This window comes from Haplochromis burtoni, unplaced genomic scaffold (assembly GCF_018398535.1).
Source record: "Haplochromis burtoni strain Fernald_Lab_line unplaced genomic scaffold, NCSU_Asbu1 Contig_6, whole genome shotgun sequence".
In the NCBI taxonomy this organism is placed as follows: Eukaryota; Metazoa; Chordata; class Actinopteri; order Cichliformes; family Cichlidae; genus Haplochromis; species Haplochromis burtoni.
In genome coordinates this window covers 669075-693984 of record NW_024582367.1, presented here as the reverse complement: position 1 = coordinate 693984, position 24910 = coordinate 669075, and the positions used below count along the sequence as shown (strand labels likewise).

Sequence of the window (24910 nt, the reverse complement as noted above, 5' to 3'; positions counted from 1 at the left end):
GTTTAGTGCCGATGGCTATTTTATTTTGAAATCCTTACCGGAAACCCTTGCCCTGATACGGCTAACCAAACTAGCTTAACCTCACCGCTTTTAGCTATCCATGACAGCGGCTCAGGGGTGTCGTTGTTGTTGTTTTTATTATCTAAATCGGTAACTTAGTCACGTTTTAGCCGCCGAAGAGACTCCTTTGCTTTAAATTTCCTCCAGGATGATTCCTACGGAGGATGCGTCCGCCAGGAAGCGGGAGATCGAGGAGAAACTGAAGCAGGTCAGACAGCTGGTGGCTTGAGAGGAAGGAAGCTTCCCTTCGAGCTACAACCCACCAGTGTAGCTCAACACCCGCGTTTAAAATGATGCTTATTGACCGAAAGAGTGTCTTTAATGTCTTCAGAGTGAAATGAGTGAGTGGTTGGTTTTCTTTCTGCTGTTACAGGAGCAGGAGACGCTGTCGTTCATCCGGGAGAACCTGGAAAAGAGCGATCAGCTGACCAAAAACATGGTAGGACGGTCCAAACACACCCAGGGACAGCTCAGGCTGACACTCATAATTCTCATAATTAAAGGCGGTGGGCTGATCTCCATTCGATAGTACTTTAACCCATAATTAAAAATAAAGCCTCTTATTCTTGTATTTGGATTGAAATATTTACTTATAGTTTCTATCATTTCTATTATGAACATGAAGAGTGAGTGAGATGATGAAAGCAGCCTGTGATGTCATTTTTCAGCTTTCACCCCACTTCAGCTGAATCTCTTATGTGACTCATTATTTAAGGTGCTATATTTAAGCTGCTTTTATAGCCCAACTGGTTTTTGACCTCTATTTTTTTCCCAAAAGGTCTCCATCCTGTCTTCGTTCGAGAGCCGCCTGATGCAGCTGGAGAACTCCATCATCCCGGTTCACAAGCAGACGGAAAACCTGCAACGGCTGCAGGAGAACGTGGACAAAACTCTGTCTTGCATGGATCACGTCATCAGCTACTACCATGTGGCCAAAGACACGGACAGGATCATCAGAGAGGGGTGGGGATGACCTTCGTATGCAAATGTTTTGTGGTTACACAAACTGTATGTATACTAATTTTCATTTTCTGTCTCAGACCTACGGGCAGACTGGACGAGTATCTTGCTTGCATTGCAAGAATTCAGAAAGCTGTCGAATACTTTCAAGACAACAACCCAGACAGCCCTGAGCTCAACACAGTGGTAAAGTATCTGCCTCTCTGAAATTACAGTTGTGGTAAAAACGTTTACAATCCACTCATCATGGATGTCATGGACAGTGATGTGGTGTCCAGCTGACCCCGGTTCATGCCAGGCTTGAACGTTGGTGGTTTCTGTGAAACACATCTTTTTATATACTGGCAAAGAGAAACTACCAGTCGTAGTTAATCACGAGAAACTAATAGGCTTTGGCCTTGTCAATTTAAAAGACATTATTGGACCTTCATCACTGCTTAGTAAAAGCTTAAAGTGACTGTATTTATATATTTAAGGCTATATGGACTTCTTGGAAAGAGATGGACCAACCTGGAAATAATTAAAAGCCCCAAATAACTGTCACATTTGTGCCTGTGATGTGATTGACTTTCTGTTTTTGGAGATCTAACGAGGTCGATCTGCTGTCATAACATTTCAGTCCCGACAGATTCTGTGCCCTTGTGTTTTTTCTAGCAAAATACATAAAATGATCCGATCGCAGCTTTTTCTGAGAGTTCAGATTTCTGCACAGTATTCTCGACCATTTCCTGTTTGCATCCAAATGTGTCGTGGTTCTCACAGTACTACAGTGAAAATATTCCTTTTAGCCACTTGTGTCTGAAAGAGGAAAAGCTATCTGAGCCATTAGTTCCACGTATTTAGTGACTGAACAACATTATACACCGCGTAGCTCTCTGAATGAATCATGCTGTTATTCCTACATTCATTTATGTGTAAATTTCACGCACTTCTTCCTCACTTCAGACGTCTGCTTCAGTCTCCGTGCCGTTCCGAGTTGGAGTCACTAATTCCATGACCGTATCTTCTTCTGCAGAAAGCACGCTTTGAAAAGGGGAAGGAGCTGCTGGAGGGCGAATTCCGCAGCCTCCTGACCCGCTACAGCAAACCTGTTCCCCCCATCCTCATCCTGGACGCCATCAGCGTGGATGAGGAGCTGGAGGTCCAGGAGGATGTGATGCTGGAACACCTGCCCGAGGCCGTGCTCCAGGACATCATCTGCATCGCCGGCTGGCTGGTGGAATACGGACGTAATCAGGGTACAGCTGTGTTTGTTTGTTGGAGGTCTCTTCCTGTTTAAAGGAAGTTCTTTACCACAATTGCAAAAATCATCTGATTGTTGGGCTTTTCTGTCTAATATTGGAGGTCCTCTACCTTACAATCTATAAATCATCTTACCACCAGAGCTGGGGTGATGTAAATCATTAAATTGGCTTTGAAATGTGCAGGCGGTGTAGAGAAACTGGAAAGATTGTGTCTAATTTTGCTCTCCTCTTCCTGCAGACTTCATGAACGTCTACTTCCAGATCCGCTCCAACCAGCTCGATCGCTCCATCAAAGGCCTCAAAGAGCATTTCCGCAAGAACAGCGCCTCCTCCGGTGTCCTCTACTCGCCTGCCGTGCAAACCAAGCGCAAGGACACGCCAACTAAAAAGGCCCCGAAGAGACCAGGTCAGCAACAGATGCGCCTCATTCAGACCGAATCCACAATCACGCCACTCCAGTCTGTAATCCCAACTCGCTGTCCAATCCATCTTCCATAGATCAACCTAACAAACACGCATGATCCTGCATAGTGACGAATATTATGCACTCTTCACTACATTCACAGTCTGTTTCTGTCTCAGGTTGTCCTCCACAGTCTCTCTGTAATCACTCAGTTCACCGAGCTGTAGCGCACTTCTACCACACACTGTGTTTCTCTGTGATATTACACCCTGGTCTAACTAATCCTTCATCCTCTCCTCTTTCATAATCCCTGTGTTGTGATGACAGTCTACATCCCAGGTAAACACAAAGCTCTAGCGTGTGCCTCGTGCTTGCTTGTGTACGTCAGATGCCACATTTCACGGCAAATCAGAGACAGCGTGATGGTTTGTGTCGTTTTGTTAGCAGCTGAGACAGCAGAGGTTTATTTGTCCTGTTGAATGGTGTAGTAGGTGATCCAGTGGAGATTTTAACCTCTAGTTTCACGGCAGAGCGTTTCGGTGATGAGATGAGTATGGTGGAGGTTGCCACCAAACCGCCGATAAACAAAACTTGATGAAATTTCTTTACAATTTTACTAGAAATTAATAATTTTTAATTGCATAGAATAAAAATTATTATTTATGATTGAGCCTGGCTCTATAAAATTATGTGTAAGGATTAGCTGTAGTCTATTTTCCTGAAATTTAGTTGATTAAAACAAACAAATGTATTGTTGTGTGATGGAGAAACAAAGTCTTCATTATCAGAGTCTAAGAGTTAACACATACACCTGTACATGCATGCATATGCAGAAACTGCTGTACTAATAACAGGCACTCACTCACTTTAACCCTCAGGCGACCAAGCAGAATTAAAGCATAAATTAGGGAGGAAGAGGAAGAGCTGGCAGAGTGCTACAAAGTGACCTTCAGCGGCCTCCTCGTGTACATGTTTCTGCACAAACTTTCAGAACAGACTGTGTGAGATCCTGACGTCCTTTAACGGGGCTTGTGATCACAGCCAGAGAGCAGCAGAACTGACAGGTCTGTTACTGGTGCCCTGTTCTCCTCTCACATGAAAGCAGGTTCATGCTGAGCACAGGTGGCAGACGCTGTGATGTTTCCAGGCTCGGTCACGTCAGATACCAGTCCTGTCGCAGGACTGATGCCCTCCTACGGGCCTGTCCAGCTCTCAGCCTGTCTCCTGGTAACTCCTGAGACCTCCTGGAGGAGCTGGATGAACCTGAATGGGCTGTAGGTACCGTCTCATGTCACCAACAGTGACAAGAGACTAGAGTCAGGAGGGGGGAGGAGAGAGCAGCAGTCTGCAGTCACCACTTGCTCAGCCCTTTTAGGCGGTTGTGTCATTGAGGCCTCTCCAGGGAACCTGGTGTCACTTTGATTTGGACTTTCAGAGCAGCAGAAATGGATTCACAGCGTTTATGATAATAACTAACTGGACATTCCTAAAGTTTACCTGTCTTTGTGTTTCTAGTGTGATGATGGAGTTTTAATCTGTTCTACTTACGCTCACTGCTGCCATGAAACTAAAGGCTGCAGTGCGTGCGTGTGTGTGTGACAGGTTTATAATATAGCTGTGCGTAGTGTTGATTCAAGGAGTTTGTCACTAACTGATCGCCTGCTTTACCTGCACACACCTGGTTAAAGAGCTGAGGTCAAAGGTGAAACAGGTGAACCCTCTGACTGATCTGACGCATGTGCAAAAATACGCACACTTCCTGTCACTGTTCTGGTTTAACAGTTTTCTCTAGCGTCTGTATGAGGGCTGCGTGATTAAGGTGTTTGTTTTAGACAATAACTTTAATCTTGATGACTTAACAAGATACAAATATTACTGAAACTGAACTTTTTAAGAAACCAAAGAACAAAAGTGTCAGTTTTAGTCATCTTGGGTGCATTTGAGAGGATGTGTTTGATTTGTAACAAAAAAGAACAATGAAAGTGAGGATTAAATGATGATTATAAGATTATTGAAACTCTCGTAATTTAATGAAGACTTAAGGTTTTGACTGTTACGCTATGTAACTAATGCAATGTCTTTGACAGCTTTTGGATTCAGCTTCAAAGACGATGCTCATGTGCGTACTTGACAAGAAAAATTGATTATTTTATTTCGTTTCTTTAATATTTTCAATAACTGGAGAAACAGTGAAAAAATATACATAACTAAGTAATAATTTAATAAGAAAGCAGGAAAATAAACTGTTCTGTTGCACAAGTAGTCAAACCAAAAGCAGGATTTTCTTTAAATCCCAGATTCGACTTTTTGCTTCTGTTTTTATTCAGTTGCTCTTTAACAGGAGATGTCTCTCCTGCTCTAAGAGTCCAGAAGTTTCGTTTTCAGGGCTTTAACTGTGAAAGGTAAAGAAAGGAAGAAGCGGTTTTTTTGCACATGCAGAACAAATCAGTTTTTGGTACGACTTCCACTACAAACAGCCTTATTGGACTCTAACATGACGACAGTGTTGCTCTGCGATTGCTGCACATCTAAAGTGTTTGCTAACACGCTAACCTTTGCAACTGTGTGAGTTTGACAAATACGTGACTAATAACCTTTCATGCAGAGAAAAAATTATGTAAAAAAAAAAAAAGCTGAATGCACCTTTAATTGTGCTGCTTGCTTACTAACTCACTAACAGGCCAACAGTTTGTGTTTTAATGCTGTAAATATGAATAATCTGCAGATTTTTGCATCTCTAAACCATGTGACAGACTGTTTATTATTCGTAATAGTAATAATAATCATAATGATAGATATGACTGTTAATTGTATTAATTGTGATGGCTGTTTATAACTGATCTAACCTGTTTATTCTCTGACATCACCCCGGCAGTGTGTGTTTCAGCACACGTGTCCTGTAGTGCTGTAGTTTGTCTCTCGTGGTGTTAGGCTGTGCCTCCCCCTCCTTCCCCACGTACAAACCTCTGCTGGCTGCCTCGGTGGTGGAGGGATGTGGTGTCTGTGTTTCATCACTCACTTTCTAGCTCTCCCTTCTCTTCCTTCTCCTTCTTCTTCTTCCTGTTTCTGTTTCTGGGCTGTCTGGACCTCGCTACCCTCCTCTGGACTCTGTCTCTGTGTTTCTGGGACCAGGGACCATTCGCAAGGCTCAGAACCTTCTGAAACAGTACTCACAGCATGGGCTGGATGGGAAAAAGGGGGGTTCTAACCTCACTCCTTTGGAAGGTAAAGCACCTCGGTCTTCTCTATGCTGACAGTGTACTGTTGTTTCAGGCACACAGAACGTCCCCTCAGTCACAACAGCTAGTCGCTGCGCATGTTTGATGAGTCATAAATCATCTCTAATCGGTCTGGAATAAAGACAGCTGATACTCCAGCTCATTAATTTCGACATGCAACATTAAGAACAAGCGCATCCATCCTGATAAACTTCTTCACTGTTAAAGGTGAAACTTGGCTTCAAGGTTTCAAACTGTTGTTTGGAAGCTGAATGCAAAGAATCACCGCTATGATTTTAATCCTGAAACACGGATGTATTATGGCAGAAATGTCAACTGATGTTTAACTACAGACAGACTGTGTGCCCATGTAATACCACTCTGTACCACAAGGTGGTGCAAAGATTACCTTAAAGTATTTCCAAACTAGCTGGTTTTTTTTTTTTAATGTCTGTGTGTTTTTTAAACTGCAAATGATTTCCGCGTTTGCACATTAAAAATATTTGATGACGAAATTTTTGTTTATTTCTGCACAAACAGTTTTATAATTAGAAAATACATTAATAATATCCAGATAAAATCTGCTAGGCTGATAATAATTTGCCATAGATCGTATAAGAAGATTATACATTAATCTTATTAAGTAATTAAAGCGTGGGAGCGTCTCACCCGTGTAGAAGTGTGTCAGGATGGTTTTACTTTGAAAAACTGCGATCAGTCGAAAGCTGTTGTGATTTCTGTGCAAGCTGATTTCTGTCTCGTAGTTTTAACACACTGACTGATTCAGACATCAGTCGATGCAGAAAACAAACCCCTCTGGGTCTTTTGCCCCCTCCCCCCAAACTTGTGGGCGTCCCCTGCTTCTTTCCCCCGCCCCCTCCCCGGCTGGTGCTTGCTGGTGGTCGGTACAGCTGCTCCAGGTACAGGTTTGTGTCCCCCCACACTCTCACCCTCTGGCCTAGTCACGACCCCCGGTGGTTTGACTTGGCCTGTCTCCTTGCTGTCCCGCCCCACCCACCAGGTTACGATCACGACCTGCGGGTCAAACACCTCTCTGACGCCTTGACCGAGAAGCACGGGGCCGCCACAGGTGAGTGAGGGCACCATGTGGGAAAAAGAAGGAACACAGATGATCTAAAGAGGCGGGCTTTCCTGTAGATAAAAGCACGCCCACTGCAGCTTTAGCACTTTGTATTTTCTTTAAATCCAGTTGCAGTCAGAACACATAGGTTTACTTTCAGCTTCAGACTCCACGTCTGATGTTGGATGGTTTGATTTGCTGGCTGACTGAGCTTTTCCACCCAGGAAAGGATGATGTCCTGGATATCGAGATCGACTCTTACATCCACTGCATCAGTGCCTTCGTCAAGCTGGCTCAGAGCGAGTATCTGCTTCTGGCGGAGATCATCCCCGAGCACCACCAGAAGAAGACCTTCGACTCCCTCATTCAGGTCCAGGAGTTTTGTTTGTGACATTTTTTAGAGCATTTGAAGGTTTGATTAGGATTTAATGTTGGGTCTGAGCCTGACATGAGCTTACACAGGTTCAAAGACTTTTAATAAATTGGTTTAATAACAGCTTCAGGATCCTGGAAATCTCTTTTCTGTGTTGTATATTGAATATTTGGTTTTTTGGTCAGATATATACTTATAATATATGATAACAGTTCATGCTCCTCCACAGGAGGCGCTGGACAACCTGATGCTGGAGGGAGAAAACATTGTGGCTGCAGCTCGCCGGGCCATAATGCGACACGACTACTCAGCTGTCCTCACCATCTTCCCCATCCTCAGACACCTGAAGATGAACAAGTCTGAGTTTGATACCACGCTGCAGGTCCGAGCTGCACCCCAAAAAACTCCCAAAACGTCTGCGTATGACAGAAATGAATTACTGTAATGATGCGTTGTGCTGTCTGCAGGGCACGGCGGCGAGCACCAAGAACAAGCTGCCCACCCTCATCACCTCCATGGAGACGATCGGAGCCAAAGCTCTGGAGGAGTTTGCAGACAGCATCAAGGCACGGAGCTCTCATTTCTGTGTGTCACCACTCACTGCTCAGTAACTCATAATTCATAACTTCTTTCTCCTGTGACTGCAGAATGATCCTGATAAGGAGTACAACATGCCCAAGGACGGGACGGTCCATGAACTGACCAGCAATGTAAGCTGATGCTCCGTTACCTCCCGGGTTAAATAACACCACTCATTTATTCGCTCTTTCTACACTTCAGAGTCAACACCTTCCTGCGAGGACTCTGCTGTTCGTCCGTCTCCGTGGGGACGGCTGATAGCTAAGAGCGGAGCGTCTCCATCTAATGATTAATCCGAGCCGAGCTCACCTCCTCTGTCCTCTCCTCTGCAGGCCATCCTGTTCCTGCAGCAGCTGCTGGACTTCCACGAGACAGCTGGAGCCATGCTGGCCTCACAAGGTGCAGCCACTACATCGCAGGCGTTAGCCTCTCGTTAGCATAGCTGTCCTGCTGCCTCGCCAGGCTGTGATGGTGTTACACGCTTTTTTTTCTTTTATCTCTCATATAAAACCACAAATGTGATTACTTTAACTCTTTCACCCATAAAAACGAGATTTGATGACCTCCCCGGTGCCCTTAATGATGAGTATCTTCAGTATTAATCTATTAAGATGTAGTTTGACAACCATTAAAATAGTTTCTGCGTATTCAGGGACCACCATCAATAACCTTGGATGCAACCCAGTGATTTGGTTCGTTAAGCGTCTGAAATGTGACAGAAATCCTCAGTTCGGAAAAGCTCTCCAAGGGGATAAGAGTTTGAGGAGTTATGGCTGGCATGCTGATACCGAAGCACATCATTTCACACTCTGACGTTTGGTTTCAGAAAACTAAACTTGTAATGGTGAATATACTCAGCTCAATGCTTCAGAAGCAGGGCTTTTCACACCAGTGGCTGACATTACAGTGGCTGCAGCCGTCTTTTATTTACAGCTTTTTTCAACAGTCTGGTTGTCCAGATTCTCCAGACTGCAAAGTGTTGCTTTTGAATCCACATCCGCAGGTTCATTTTAAACTGACTCTCATTTATGAGGCGACCAGACTTCAGATATATAAAAGCAACTCAATTTCCACACTGTCGGGCTCCCAGGTTGTCCCTTCACTGCTCCTTTATCTGAGGCTGTTTTCACCTTCAGCCCTCTACCTTTTTCCTTCCCCTTCTAATTGCATCTCTCTCCTTTCACATGGAGCCTCTACACATCCAGCATGTGTTCATGTTTTATAGGCGAGTGTTTGTGGCTCCCTCCTGTGCTTTGATTATCGCAGCTTCGCTTCGCCTCCTTTTCCGCATCCGGCTCTTTTCGAGCCCTCGACCCCTCGCTGCCTGGCTGATGACTGTTTGCTTACTCTGCACTAACTATTCTCTTCTAACCTTTTTGCACTTGTGCCTCTTTCTCTTTCTCTTGTCCTCTGCCTTGCCTCGGCCCTTTTAGTACTGGGGGACACTTACAATATACCTTTAGACCCCCGAGGTAAGCATCAAAGAGAGACTGTGTAGGCCCCTCATGAGGTCAGCTTTGAATGTTTTCAGTTTGTTTTGGGGGGGTTTAAGATAAGAAATTAGCGGTCACATGCATGCACTCTTTCAAAAGTGCATCTGTAGCTTCTGCTGCTAAAATCTTCTGTATTTCTTACAGAGACGAGTTCGGCCACCAGCTACACCTCCGACTTCAACAAAAGGCTCCTCAGTAGTTACATATGTAAGCAGAGATGCTGTGCACTGCCTCTGTGTTAGAAGTCCTCGTTTTAGTCTGTAAGTCATCATTTTGTGTTCTTTTGTTCTTGCAGGTAAGGTTTTGGGGAACTTGCAGCTAAACCTGCTCAGTAAATCCAAAGTGTACGAGGATTCGGCTCTGAGTGCCATCTTCCTGCACAACAACTACAACTACATCCTCAAGTCGCTGGAAAAGTAAGCATCGTTTCCTGTGTCAAAATAACCGCCCAGTCTGTGCAGAGAGCAAACACCAGCTTCAGTCTCAAAGTGGCCTGACTTTGGTTGCAGGATCACTAAAGCTAGTAATAACGTCTGAGTCTGGTTTTACGTGCATCATATAACGCTCATGACCAGGAGAGCATGCGTGCGTTGGTCAGCTGCCCGGACTTGGGGTGGCCGTGGGTCATCAACCAGTCAGAAGCTGGGTGGACCGATCCCTGCCTTCTCTTGTACAGAAGCTGATGCATCCTGAATCCAAAGTACTTTAACAGTACCTGTCCGTTTACCATTTACACCTGCAGGCTGTGCCAAAATCCGTCTGTCAGTCATCTTAGTAGCTCCTGCTGAGAAACCTACACGTCAGCCACGTCATCACCTCCTGAAAATATTCAACAGAAACTAAAGTCTTGAGCAACCCTCATTTAAATAAATAAATCAAATTATATAAAACGTGTTGTTCCCAAAGAGAAGGACTTCAGAAAGGCTTTCAGTTTTTCTGCTTTTTCACTCGCTTTGTCTGACCTGTGAATCGTTCAAGCATAAAAACAACTGCAGACTATGGAGGAAACAAGCTACTAGTAAATTAGTTAAGATTAATAATTTTCTCCAGTTAGAAAAGATCAGGGTTTGAGGTCAAATTCAATTGTTCCTACTTTTCTTAAAGCTCAGTTTTTTGGTTGCCAAGGCGCCGACTGTCACGAAACGGTTTGTGGTCATAATGGTAAATGGCAAATGGCCTGTATTTATATAGCGCTTTACTAGTCCCTAAGGACCCCAAAGCGCTTTACACATCCAGTCATCCACCCATTCACACACACATTTACACACTGGTGATGGTAGCCACAGCCACCCTGGGGCGCACTGACAGAGGCGAGGCTACCGGACACTGGCGCCACCGGGCCCTCTGACCACCACCAGTAGGCAACGGGTGAAGTATCTTGCCCAAGGACACAACGACCGAGACTGTCCAAGCCGGGGCTCGAACCGGCAACCTTCCGGTTACAAGGCGAACTCCCAACTCTTGAGCCACGATCGCCCCGAAGGGACGACAACGAAGGGAGTGGAACATACACGTGAACACGGGGCGGTCTAAGATGAGCTGCTCAGTGAGATCAGCTGTGAGGGGGGCTTAATTATATTTGATGAGGTCTGATTTCGGAAGTTAGTCCGAGGTCAGACTGTTGACCTGTGCGTGGGTGTGCAGTGGAGTAACACACACACTTTCTTCTTTGCTTTTATTTTTTTGGGGTGTAATGTCCTAATAAATGAAGTGATCACTGACAGCAAGTTAGTTTGGGATAAATGCTTTCCTGCGTCCTCAGGTCTGAGCTGATCCAGCTGGTGACGGTGACTCAGAAGCGAGCGGAGACGTCCTACAAAGAGCTCATGACTCAGCAGATCGAAACATACCAGCGCAGGTGAGCAAATAAAAGCTTCGCGCGTCAAACTCGAACACGATTTGTGTCTTTGTCTTCACGCCCGTGCTTTTTGTTTCCGCCTCAGCTGGCTGAAAGTCACCGAGCACCTGACAGAAAGGAACATGCCCGTCATACAGCCCGGCACCAAGGTCAGCATTTCTCCTGTGGGAGGTGTAACACTTAGCAGAGATGTTAGTAACGAACGCAGCGCTCAGTGCGTTTGATCAAATATATCCAGTATCTAATGGTTGTTATGGAGACCCGTTCTGCTCATCCTTATTTTTATTCTTGGACTTTATGAGAGTAGCTTTGCATGATTCACCGGTCAATAATAGGCTTATTTATCTTATAGTTATACTAAGCCTTGGTGCTGCCTCTCGTCTGTTTTGTGCAACTGGAGCTTCTGGCTTATACACGTGTGTGTTTTGTCTTCCTCCAGCTGAAAGATAAAGAGCGACAAGTGGTTAAAGACAAATTCAAGGTGAGGCTGTAATCAAATGAAGTAAAACGCAGCTGTTACTGAGTAAGAAACTGACGTCAGTCTCTCTTTGTCAGGGCTTCAATGATGGTTTGGAGGAGCTGTGTAAGATCCAGAAGGGTTGGGCCATCCCGGACAAAGAGCAGAGAGACCTCATCCGGCACAATCAGAAGAAGGTGGTGTCTGATGCCTACAGAGCCTTCCTGCAGAGGTCAGAGACGCTCTCACACAAACAAGTCTGGAGTCGAGGATTTGACCTAAAACATCGTTTCGTCAAATATTCTGGAGGCAGATGTTGATAAGAACATTATTCAGATTTCTGTGTGGGACAGGTTTTTAGCTAATGGGTGGTCAACAAGAATATGGAGGCTCTTTTTGTTTTTTTTCAATACTAATCTCACCTTTAAGCTGTGATTCCTTCTGTGAAATGGAGAAAATAATCACAGAGCATCTCGGGATCAGTGAATGCTCTCTTAGCCCGTTGCTCTTTTTTGCATAGCTTAAGATGGCGTGCCCCTTTTTAGTCACATTACTAAACTTTAGAAATTTAGTGCCCTCATCTGCTGCTCATGCTCAGATGTTCTGTTGATCCCGACACCCTCCGTGATTTTCCTCAAGCATGCTGAAAAATCTCTTTTTGCAAACCTCCTGCATGATCGGGGGGTGAAGCTGCCAAAACTGGTGCATCAAAGGATCCTGAAAGTTCCCTGAAGGTTCGAGATGCCACCTCACATGTTACCAGCATGCACGTGACACCTCATAAAACCATCTTCTCTTTTAATTTATAACCACAAAAATTTCATTGCGAAACATAATGATGTTATGACATCATTATGTTGCCTGGCAACCACCTAACAACAAACAGCTAAACAACACTGTAGCACGAGAATCTGATTAAGACCCGATTACTGTCAGAAACAATCAGCTGATTCTGAGAGGTCTGCTGTTAGGCACCGATTTATTTTAACGGAGTGACTTAAATGTAGCGCTTGTCTTGAATTAGGAAAATGTGACCTAATAATTAATCCATAAGGCTGAAATGATCTGCTCGGATTTCTTTCACACTCATATTTCATTGTTCACGTTTCTTCCAGATGTGCCAACATTTCCTTCACCAAGAACCCCGAGAAGTATCACAAGTATCGACCGGAGGAGGTGGAGGAGATGATCGAAAAGCTGTTTGACACATCCGCCTGAGGAGTCTCCTCTTCCCCACCCCAAAGAAACACGGGCTGCTACGCCTGAACCCCCCCGCCCGCGCTGCTCTCAGCCTTGTAGTGTCTAAACAATGTTTTGTACAAAGACGTGAACTTACGTATTTATGTAATTTAGCCACTCCAGCTCAACATTTCAGACAAATAAAAAGGGAACTCTGACCGAACCTGCGTGCTGGTTTGTTGTGATACAGACATTCACACTTATAGAAACCTCACCCACCTTCTGTTTGTGACAGACAGCCAATCAGAAGAAAGCTGGGTTAATGGCTGAGGAGGTGAAACAGCTGATTTCAGACACAGAATGAACTAAAGACTAAAGAGCTTCTTGGAACATGTTAGCATCTTTTAGTTCCTTGTTTTCGGTTCTTCCTCCAGCGGGCAGCTAACAGCTGTGCTCTCACGTGCTGAGCGTAGACGAACATTTATCAGCCTGACGGCACCTTCAGAACGAGCATCAGCCAACGTTATAACAGCTCAGATTCTTTTCTTATCCTGGAGTCTTTAAAACTAACAATCAAGCTGTGTGTGTGTCTGTGTGTGTGTTACCATCATTCCTCTTCAGGGTAAAGAGGACAGGTCTCATCGCCACAGCAACCAGACCTCAGCATCTTCAGGTCTGGTTTCCTTGGTGATAAAAAGTTTATCCTTGACCTTGACTTGTGCTGTTTTCCTGTCCCATGTCACAAATCGAATCAAGTCTATTTTTATAGCACATTTTAAAATGAGCGCAGCTGATGTCATTTTGACTCGAGTCCAGCTTCAGATCAGCAAACGCATCTGCCCACACACTCTTAAATTCTTTACTTTCTCAGTCGAGGACGACCACGAGGTGGTTTTTATATTTTAAGTGAAGACGAGAGGAAGCTTCTTCCTTTCTCAAAATGATTTCACGGAGCTTTATTGAACGACAGTAGCAGAATGGACAGAAATAAATGCTTTAAACCAACAAAGTTATTTACAGGTGTCTCTTTTCACAGACACCAAAAACAACATGTTCAGATGCAGCTCAGTGGTGTTATTTTAACAGCTCTGACCATGATCTCTACGTCACAGCAACACTTCTGCATATAAAACACCAGGAACGCCTCACTTCACAGTAACAGATCAGCTCTCTGTTGGTACACTGCCAGCTAAATACAATCAACAAACAGCAGCTGACCAGTAAAAGTATACGTACTGACAGCCTACATACATATATTAAAACAAGAAGCTCTTACACCAGACCTTTAACCATCTGACAGAAATATTTTTTGCCATTTTAATGAGCGATCTGTTCATAATGATCTGATGAGCAGCCTGAGATTAAAGAAAAGTGTGATTTCAACAAGATGTCTGACTCAGTGAGTCAGCTGTGACATGAAAATGACGATTTATTGTATTTCACATCTTCATGATTCACAGCTTGCCTGTATCTAAAAATGTTATTTATTGTTTATTACCACAAAAAAGCATTTAATAAGCAGCGTTTTATCTTTGTCTTGGTTTTTATGCATCCCTCTGTTTTTTTGTTGTAATTGGCTGACACACTTTTAAAAAGTGCTTTTTAAAGTCAAGTCACTAAATAAGAAATGCTAACATGGCCTCACGCTTTAAAATGTTCTTTGTGTGTCTTCAGCACAGCTCTGGGCCTTGTTGCGTGACCTCCTGCGCAGCGTCCTCATGCTGAGTACATGTGCACACAAAACACCCGAGTTACATATTAATAAAAGCATCAGGTCATTTAGACACAGCTGAAATGAAGCCTTCTGTTACGGTCCTGAGAGAGAAACACTCCACGCGTGAGGAGTAGATTCATGATATTTTGCCCTTTATGACATACAGTAAGAATCAACATATGTATGTAGCTGAATAGCAGTTACAGAAACACGCAGAGCAGGACCGGGTGCATTAAACACACTTTTTGTTATTTTAATGCAGCGACTGAAACTCTGTTACAACTAAAACCAAAACAAATGCACTGAAAACTGTTTGAAACTCTGCTGATTTGTGATGATTTTAACGCTCACAGATCTCCCGCCTGCACCAACATGCATTACGAGGCACAGCTGGCATGTAATAATGTAGCAGCTACACTGAAGCACAACATAAAACAGAAGTTAACGGAGCTAATAAAATATTTAGTGTCGTAGTCAGACTCAAGTTTAAATATGTAAATGTCAGTGTCTCGATCAACTTTCGGGCGGATGGCGTGGAGGCTGAGCCTTTTCCAACTGTTTTTACACCTTTATTTTTCAACTACTAATAAATGTTTGAATATGAAAACCAAAATGTTGAATTCAGGTACGCATCCCAAATGTGCGTAACGGCCCCATTTCAACTGTAAATGTTCCATTTTGGTTTTTGTGCCGTGCTTTGTTCTGCAGGAGCTAATGGGGGATAATTAGCTCCCTGAGCCCAGCGAAGCAAAGCTCCCTCCTTTCTCCAAGGCTCTCTGTCCCGACTCTGACTCGGACTGTCTAATCTACAGCACAATTCCTGGGATTTTCCTTACTTTCTACATACTTTGTGTGTGCTTTACACTCCTCATGAACACATTCTTTTGATTTAGTCGTGTTTGGGTAATAAATGATCATTTTCTAAGTCCCTGCCTTGTCTGGTCTTTCCTTTTTGAGCCGGGCTGTGTCAGTAGACAACCTTCCATACACAGATTTCTCCACTACTGCATATAAACAGCATGAAATAAAAGCTAAAGACAGTAACTGTTTTGTTCTCAAGCTCACACGCCCAGAGCGACAGAAACTACAGGTCACATCTAAGGTTTCACCTGCCGGCCGGCTGGGATAGGGGGAAGGTCCCATTCATCCAATGGGGACCATGAATATTCTCTATGTACAACAACTCATTCAAGTACACTGATGATTTCTGGGACAATGCATGGACAGAAAAAGTCCCAGTGGGGAACACCAGTGTCAGTCAGGTTTGGCATCACATCGAACAGACTACATCAATTCACTCATAGGAATGCCCGTCATCAAATCCAGGATCCAATCAGGCGATCACACCAAGTGCTGGCCTTAGAAAGCATCACTGAGGGTGCCCAGACATCTATTGGATCAATTTAATCCAAAGCTAGTATCTGTTATATATTTTTAAATTAGCTGAGACATCTCAAGCTTAAGACAGTTTCGTGAAGATCGTCTTCTCTCGTGCTGATTTTGACTTTAATTAACTGATCCGACTTAGTACATTTTAATTTACATGTAAGTAAAGATTGCGAAACAGTCTTGTGTAACAGACTCCTCGACTGAATTTGTAGACAATGTTGTCATCTGCCAGCCTTTGATGGCTAAAAATGTCCTGGAGGTCGGGAGACCGTTGTGAAGACCTTGATCTTCTGTGATCAGCGTTGTTAGTTTAGAACTGAGCATGTGGTAGATGGCTGGCTCTTCCTCTGAGGCTGTTACCTTTAATTGGACACATCGATGCTGCTGACCATGTTCACTGCCTGAACATGCACCTTATTGACCTCCCTCCTCTTCAGCGAGCAGCTGAACACCTTCCTGAAGCCTTTGCGGAAATGCTTTGACACGAGGGCGTAGACGATGGGGTTGAGACAGGAGTTGGCGTAGGCCACAAAGTGTGAGAGGATGCGGAGGACATAGGTGGTGTAGTTGAGCGGGAATCGGCCCAACCACATGCAGAGGATTACCAGGTGATGGGGAAGCCAGCAAAGACAGAAGAGAGCAGCGACTATGATGATCATCTTGGAGACTTTCCACTTGGCCCGCCTCGACTCGGACATGTCCTTCAAGGGGCCCACGCTGGTCCACAGGTATCGGATGGTGCGGGCGTAGGTGAGGCCGAGCACCAGCACGGGAACGAGGTAGCCGAAGACAAACGTGCACATATCCATTATGATGCGAGGTTTGGACTCCCATGTAGGAATGCACACAACAGTGCCAGCGAGGTCCATCTGTGAGAAGTAGCTGAGATACGGTCCAGAGAAAACCAAGGCCAGGGCCCAGAGGAGGCCGATGGAGGTGAGTGCGTTCTTTGGCGTCCTCATCTCTCGGGAGCGGAGCGGGTAGCAAATGGCTAAATACCTGTAGGAGCAGAGGAACACACGTGATCTACAAATACAGTATGAAATCTCAAAAAATAAAGATGGAGCAGAAACAGTAAAGCTAACCAACATAAATAAATATATGATCAGCTCTGACTGTATTATACAATGATAATCATAGAGCCATATCTGATAACGGCATTAAAAATCTACCATTAACATCATAAAAACAGCCAAAGCCTTTGTACAATTTTAACTGTTTTCTAAAAATATATTTTGCTTCCAAGGATCCAGACTTGTCTTTTTTAAAGTGCTCTTAAAGAACAGTTCTCGAGGCTGTTCAAAGGTCTTTAAAGTTTGAATTGAATTGTGTTTTTAGGGACTTTGATACTCGCAGAAACAAGCCATGTGAGTCTAAACTACGCCAGATGTTAACCACATGTTGCCTCAAACGTTAACCAGGTTGGCCTACAGTTCAAACACTTAGCAAAGCTACATAATCATCACTCACTAAGAAACATCTTTATTAAAAGAGAAACTCTAAATACGACCACTGAGCACACTGATTTTTGGATCTTGCCAGATAGTTAAAGCTAGAAGATGTAATTTTTGTCATATCTGCCACATGTGGAACACTGTGCTGCCTGTAAAAATAATGACACAAAGACTTTTTAATCCATCAGTTACCTTCATACAAAGTGCAGAACACAGAAATGAACCAAATCTTGCTGCTTGTATGTTTGTGCTACCTGAAATTTATGAAGACAAATGTCATCATTATCAGCTCTCCCCTGGTTCCCTGCACACTCTAACTCAATTTCTTGGCTCAGAGTTTTTATTTCCCTTCATTTGTAATCCTCAGATGTTGTGCAGACTCAAATTAATATGATAAGACGAGTGTAAGTAAACTTTTCGTGCTTTGTAGGCGGATGTACAGAGCGCCGTGCAAAGGTTATGGATGTTTCTGAGACAAAAAATGTTTTTTTTCTTTTAATTTTAGTGCCTATAAACGTGCACAGTGCTGTTTGCAGGAATTGGATTTTTGAAATAAGAGATATTTCAAAGTGATGAAGAAAAAGTGCCGCTAATTTGAAGAAAAGAAGCATTAGAATAAAAGTAGAAAACGTAAAGCAACTCTACTGTGAGCTGAGTTGGTAGTTCAGAGTCTGAGATTACAGATTCGCGTGCTTCTGTAGCTGTGACTGTAACATATGTATCAGATCAGTGCTTCGTATGTTTGTGTCTGAGTCTGGCCCAGGGTCGGCCTCACCTCTGTCCACTTGTACCCTGAGATGTCTGCTCTCTGTAATCTCGACCATTCAGTTGGAGACTTTAAACAAACAAATGTTCCCATTAACATTCTCTTCTGTGCCATCCGTCTCGCTGTATCTCGGAGAAATCATTAAAAACAGGATGACTCCAATCACACTGCATCTGTCCCTGAGGCCCAGACCTGGGTGTGTTGGGATAAATACCAGGATGCAAGCTGAGCATGACTGCCTGCGGGTTTGACGGGGTTCGTCTTGTACACCTGTGGCCTCTGACTTGTCTTTTTCTGTTTTATGATTTTTAAGATAGTTTTTTTGACAGCACTGGTGTTTCCAGTCCAGTCTGAGGCTCCTGCAGTGATTAAAGAGTCCGGGTCGCTGCTCATGTTCGGATTTGTAATACAAATGTTAATAAAACTTGCTGTAAGGGGTGTGACATAAACACATCTTTGCCTTGTTATGATTTGTTATAAAATTTGTCTAGCAGAGTTCTTTTCCACTGTGTAGTTTATTAAATTCATAAAACTTAAGTACTCTACACTAGAAACATGGCAGGCTCCTTTTTGGGACACAGAGTTTTGTATTTTTCTTTTTTTATTTATTATTATTAGTTCATTTTGACTTTTTTTTCATTTAGTTTCCAGAGCAGATTTGTTTGTTTCAGTTTAATTTCTATTGGTTGAAAATGCGTAATTTTAGTTGAGTTCTTATGAGTTTCATGTTTGTTTTGGTCTTTTTTGATTATTATTGTAGGGATGGCACAGATCAGAGGAAACCAGTACAAGCCTTACAATAAAAACAGAACTTTGTAAAGATGTTGACTCACAGTCTTGCTGACATCCAGAGTCAAATCTTTTCAGTTGGTTTACATTTTTTAAGAGTCGAGTTTTTATTTTTATTTTTTACTTCAGTTTCAGTTAATTACAGTAACCTTGGGAACATCTAGGCTCTATTCTGACCAGATTTCTGAGAATTTCAGAAGAAATGAGAACCTCCTTGATTTTTTCCTGCATGAGAATTAAAAATATTGTGACCCACAGTTTTTGAAACAATTATTGAAAGTTTTCCTCAACACCGTCTTAATATCATTAAGTTTAAAACATGCGCAGACGTGCTATTTTTTGTTGACTTGAGGATTTAAGATGGTTTTTCATCTCCATCTCAATCTGATATCAGATCAGTTCCGTCTTTTAAAACTGATCTGATATCAGACAGAACTGTGTAACCATTACACTCCAGGGCTGAAACCTGTAATAACGCAAACACAACAAAGATGGAAGAACAAATCATGTCTGTGTGAGAATGTTTAGAGAATAACGATCTAAAAGTAGAACTGAATCCTCTGAGCTGCTCTCGATTAGATTCCATTAATTGCTGAAGTATCACCTGTTGCCTAATTTGTCTATTTCCATTTATATAAAAGACATTTTTCATCATAAATTGATAAAGAAAATGCACGAAATCCACTAGAAATCGGGACATTGTGACTTAATGCGTCACCCTCATGCTCAAAGGAAACCTAGCCCGACGGGTTGAAGCTGTCTGAGGTTTTATATAAAAAAGACATAAAGAATAATAGTTAAGTTCTTTAGGTGTTTTAGGTTTTGTTTCAGTAATCTGAAAGTAGACACGCTACAGAAGCGGCTAACAGGCCAGAGCAACTCTCATAAACTGCAGAGATCGCGCACCTGTCCAGGGACACGGCTGTCAGGGTGAAGATGCTCGCGTACATGGTGAGGAAGATGATGAAGTGCACCACTTTGCAGACTGCAGGTCCGAACACCCACTCATCCAGAGTGTAGATAGTGGCCTGGAAGGGCACGCAGAACACGATGAAGCACAGATCCGCGATGGCCAGGTTGAGGATGAACAGGTTGGTGGTTTTGGTGTTCATCTGCCCGCTGCGAAACAAGACCGCGAGCACCAGAGAGTTCCCCACCGTGCCGAGCAGGAAGATGACGGCGAATCCCACGCAAACGAGCGCAGACTCCGCTTTCCAAGTGGAGAAATTGGACACAGAGTCATTCATCTTTCACACTGTCACGCGTGCGTCCAGCAACGTTAAAGGCGAGACTCGTGGAGGATCGCGCGCCTGCTCTGCGCGCAAACATCTCCAGCAGGAAACAGACGCAACACAGAACCCCGCTCCAGGGTGAGGGGCTCTCAGCATCCCAAACATTTACCAAACCCCGAGTGACACATACGCCACTTTCACACCACCGAGGAAGAAAGGTGGGACCTGTCCAGGTGTGGCAGGGTCGACACAGAAACAGAAGCCACGAGAATTCAGTGAGTTTTACAAAGAAACGCATTCAGCCAGTGAGCAAAAGTCTGATTTGGTTTCCTGACACCTGAGTGAACAGCCGGAGATACTTTCACTGCTTCTGCTGGAATATTGTACATGATCGGTCACCTGTTGATCCTGTAAAACCTCCGCGTTGTTACCATTCGACCAGCACGCCCCCCTGTGGGAATTCTGAAACACTGCAGTGAAGTTTACGTATTTCTATCAGTCGTGTTTGTTCTGTTTGAAGTTTTGTTTGAATTTCCCTTCTCAGTATTCTGTTTGTGCTTGTCTGTCAAGGCAGTGAAGTTAATGGGGAATATATAAATATATAAGTTTTTTTTTCTAATTCCCCTCTCACCCCTGCAGACGGTCTGTCCTTCAAGATCAGGTCCTCTATCAGAGGCCTGGGAGCTTGAGGGTCCTGCGCAGTATCTTAGATGTTCCTAGGACTGCGCTCTTCTGGACAGAGATCTCAGACGTTGTTCATGGGATCTGATGGAGCCACTCACCCAGCCTGGGTGGCACTGCGAGTAGTGTTCTGATTACCACTGGGACCACTGTTACCTTCACCCTCCACATCCTCTCCAGCTGAGCCCCTCGTACTTCTCCAGCTTCTCCTGTTCCTTTTTCCTGATGTTGCTGTCATTCGGTATCACTACATCAATCACTACGGCCGTCTTCCTCTGCTTGTCTACCACCACTATGTCCGGTCGGTTAGCCATCACCACTTTGTCTGTCTGTATCTGGAAGTCCCACAGGATCTTAGCTCGGTCGTTATCCACCACCCTAGGAGGCATCTCCCATTTTGACCTCAGGACTTCCAGGCCATACTCAGCACAGATGTTTCTACTATGACAGCTTCTTGGTGTTCCATGTATGCCCTGCCTGCTGTGATGTCTCAGGGTTATCTGTACACAGCCTGGGGTCTTGCCTCTTAGAGCTTGTCCCTGTGCTGCCATGATTTTATATATGAAAAATAAAAGCGCTCCTTCCCTAAAGCTCATATTAGCAGCCACCTCCTCCCTGACTCATCTGTAAATCAAATAAGGATTTGATTGGTCTGCACGATTAAGTGTATCTAAGGTCTTGGGGCTGCTGTGTTCTGTCTGAACATTACTGGATTGCCCGAGTTGGCCGAAGAGAACTCAAGACTTTGCTCTGAAGCCTATAATGTTGTTTTTATATTCCCCTGTTTGCCTCGTGAATATTTGTATATTTTATTTTGCTGTGTGTACTCGTGTGTTACTGATCGCGTCTGTATGGTTACTTCTAAATATGTTGGCCTCACAGGGAGATTTTGTTTTTTTTCTAAATAGTCACATTTTCTTTGCTGCCAATACGAACCAAGGCAGTAAGAACAGTTTTAACAAGTAGCTCTATTTAGCTTTATTATCATCACTTTGACCTTTAGCTCAATCAATCTTTTCTTTATGTTGGCAGTACACAGCACACTTGTAACACTCAAAGTTTCTAAGTTATGAAACTTTTTGACCAATAAAATCATCAAGTTGACTTTGAAGACCTCTGTGGATGAACTCTACACAGTTTAATCAGAATCCATTCAAAACTTTTCGAGCCATCCTGTTTACAGACAGAATGAAACTCACTCACATGCAAACACCTCAAAAACATTAAAGCCCTGTCAGCGGTAATAATGGATTTCAATTCCAGTCAGTCAGTTAAAAAAATATGTATTTATTTATTTATTGTTTCTTCAAGAACAAACAAATAGAGCAATGAAATGTTCCCCATTCCCTCTGAGATTACAACTACACAAAAATATAAAGAAACACACAGGTGTGGTGCATTAAGGTGGATATTAATGTGACTAACACAGAGCAAATATATGCAAAGACAGAAAAAAAAGGTTCCTTCTCGTTAACCCAGCATCTGTTTATAAGTCCATAATGTCGCAATTAAAAGTGCTACTGGGACAAACGTTTGCCTTGTGATAACCTCAGACTTTTACCATATGGGATGAAAGGCTACAGGATGCCTTTAACATTTTCCAGAGAGTTAGCTCTGCTGCATTCAGTTTTAAAAAAATAGACTCCCAAAAACGATATTCCTCAGTGTCTGTGTGCTCGCTGTTTGAACATTTAAGTTGTCAGATTTATCCTCCTGTCTGCTCAGGGCCTCTAGAGTGGTATCATTAAAATGAACATCAGTCTTCAAGCTTTTCATGAAGATTTTAAACCACTGCAGACAGAAATATAAATCTCATCTGGCCTGTCTACAGATTTTTAAAGATCTTTAGAAGATAGATTTGAGGGCTGAGTAATGTTTTTAGGACTTTTCTATAAATTAAGACCCTTAATGTATAAATATAATAATCCGAGTATTTTTCCTGTGATGTTCATGACTGAAGGACAAACTCTTAGTGCTTTGGCTAAAATAGCAAACAGAGAAGTGGGAGGTCTTCAGGTAAAAGTGAGTTTAAGTGAGTGACCTCCTTTCATACTCATATTTTCCCACCAGCACACACACCTACAGAAAAGGACGTGGTAACTTCATCCAGCAGCTGCACACGTGCAAACAGCCTCACTTGACTATATTTAACAGAGCGCTTGCTTTTTTTATCCAGGAGTATCCAGGAGGAAGCGTCTGCCTCGGGCCTTTTGTTTCCTCCTCTGGGAGTCTGAGTTAGTCCACCATCGAACATCCTGGAAGTTTGAGGAAGTTCAACAAAGCCTGAGCGTGATCTCATCGTTATCTGTGCGAGCAAAGTCGTGCCAGTCTAAACAAGCCCCAGAGGGTTTCGCTTCAGATCGTCCGGTGGTTGATGATGTGATGTTTTGATTGTGGGCTTTTCTTGTTACTGTCATATATTAATTGGCAAGCAGCTGTGAATAAAGGGAAAAAGGATTAGGCCACCAGTTTTGTCTGTTTGACTACAAACGCTGTCAAGTTATTCCACAGAAAGTGACATACAAGGGTTTAATTAAACACTCATATATGTATTTGGGTTCAGGTTTTTCCACTGTAGCAGGTCAAACGGGCAAAAAATGGCACACAGAGTGGTTTATGTTACCCGTGTGTAACCACAACCAGGTCAACATGGTAAATGTTACCTGGTTAAATTTACTATTTGGTGCTGGAACGAGTTCATTTGTTTTTTATATTTCTGTTTTTTTCTTTTTTAAGCACTCTTTTTGTAACCAGGAAGTTGAGCTCTTGAGATGAGCGATCCCTTCTGTGCAGATATCCTGGCCCAACATCTAGCTTTTTGTTCCTGTCACAGGGTGAATCACAGGGACAACATGCAAACAAAGCATACGTGCTGCTCTTTGTATCTACCGAACTTGAATATGTAAAAGCAGAAGATGAGGACGAGGTTGATGTGGTCGCTCTGCATCTGAAGGCCACATTATCAGTTTTTCGAGCAGTGCACCTGCTAACTGGAAGGTTGGTGGTTCGATCCCAATCTGCTCCAGTCTACGTGCCAAATGTCCTTGGGCAAGATACTAACCCCAGGTTGCTCTCCGATGCATCATCAGAGTATGAATGTGTATGTTAGTTAGATAGCACTAATAAAACTCCAGAAAAGTTATTTGGTGAATGAACGAGTTGTGTGAAGCGCTTTGAGTGCTCAGATAGAGTAAAAAAGTGCTACATAAGAACAAGTCTATTTATTTAACCATTTTTTAACATTTCCTGTCATACACTGTTCCAGAGGTGGTTCCTATTAAGTATGCCCAATGTTTGTGATGAGGCGAGTGTATGTACGAGGAATCCCTGTGAGCCACATCCTCAAGCTCACAGCTCTGTGTGTAAGCACCCACCCAACCTAGTGTTTTTAAGGGTTAAACAAAGAGGAAAGCTCGGTTAAAGGGACAAATGAGCAAGATTAATTTAAACTTTAAATCATGCTTTAGTAGCTACAAAGAATAAACATAAAGAAACGAGCACATCTGATAGGAATGAAAACGAAGTGAAAGCTCATAAAAAAGTTTCGTACTGCAACACAGCTTTACTGCCTGACTCACGCATGTGTGCAGGACATTTAAAGTTAAGAAATTTGTGACTCATGAAGCTACATTTAAACAGGAGATATCACTGAGATGAGGAGATGCTACTGATGTTCTTTTTCTCACTTGAGAACTGTTATTTAACTTCTCCTGCCGACTTTGCTCCTTTACCAGCAGATGTCAGCAGCAGCTCGAGTGACTGCAGTGACCGGGTTGCTGCTGCAGCCTGTTGCACACACACGCTTGCTGATTTCATCAGTGGATGTTGCACCAGAGGAGTTACAGATGGTGCTTCGTGTTTACTCCGATCTCAGCATCCCCCAGAAGCCGGGGCCCTTTAAGCTTCTGTGATGCATTAAGTCGTTTGGGTTTTCCATGTGTCAGTCCTGCTGGGTAGTGATAAAAGTTACAACTGACAAA

General features: G+C 43.4%; 2 protein-coding genes across 12 annotated transcripts; one reads left to right on the top strand and one right to left on the bottom strand.

Annotated features, from left to right (window-relative positions):
* Positions 1-26: 26 nt before the first annotated feature.
* On the top strand, positions 27-13128 carry exoc7 (exocyst complex component 7). 11 transcript variants are annotated; one of them, XM_042223115.1, is made up of 21 exons: positions 27-268; positions 434-499; positions 839-1023; positions 1101-1206; positions 2036-2258; positions 2503-2670; positions 5800-5892; positions 6907-6975; positions 7191-7336; positions 7569-7721; positions 7807-7905; positions 7987-8049; positions 8251-8317; positions 9352-9390; positions 9556-9618; positions 9707-9827; positions 11174-11269; positions 11355-11418; positions 11709-11750; positions 11825-11958; positions 12842-13128. In XM_042223115.1, exons 1-21 carry the CDS (start codon positions 209-211, stop codon positions 12942-12944), a joined length of 2160 nt encoding a protein of 719 aa, XP_042079049.1. In that variant the 5' UTR covers positions 27-208; the 3' UTR covers positions 12945-13128. The 11 variants fall into 11 exon arrangements, with proteins under 11 accessions (XP_042079049.1, XP_014191635.1, XP_005913872.1 ...); XM_014336149.2 differs by lacking the exon at positions 5800-5892 and adding an exon at positions 2995-3006 and having other exon boundaries at positions 29-268; XM_005913810.3 differs by lacking the exon at positions 6907-6975 and adding an exon at positions 2995-3006 and having other exon boundaries at positions 29-268.
* A 1110-nt stretch (positions 13129-14238) lies between these two features.
* On the bottom strand, positions 14239-20667 carry LOC102293124 (galanin receptor 2a). Its single transcript, XM_005913819.2, has 2 exons — positions 19924-20667; positions 14239-17007 (listed from the first exon to the last, which is right to left on the bottom strand). The coding sequence occupies exons 1-2, from the start codon at positions 20262-20264 to the stop codon at positions 16371-16373; spliced, it is 978 nt and encodes a 325-aa protein (XP_005913881.1). The 5' UTR covers positions 20265-20667; the 3' UTR covers positions 14239-16370.
* Positions 20668-24910: the final 4243 nt, after the last annotated feature.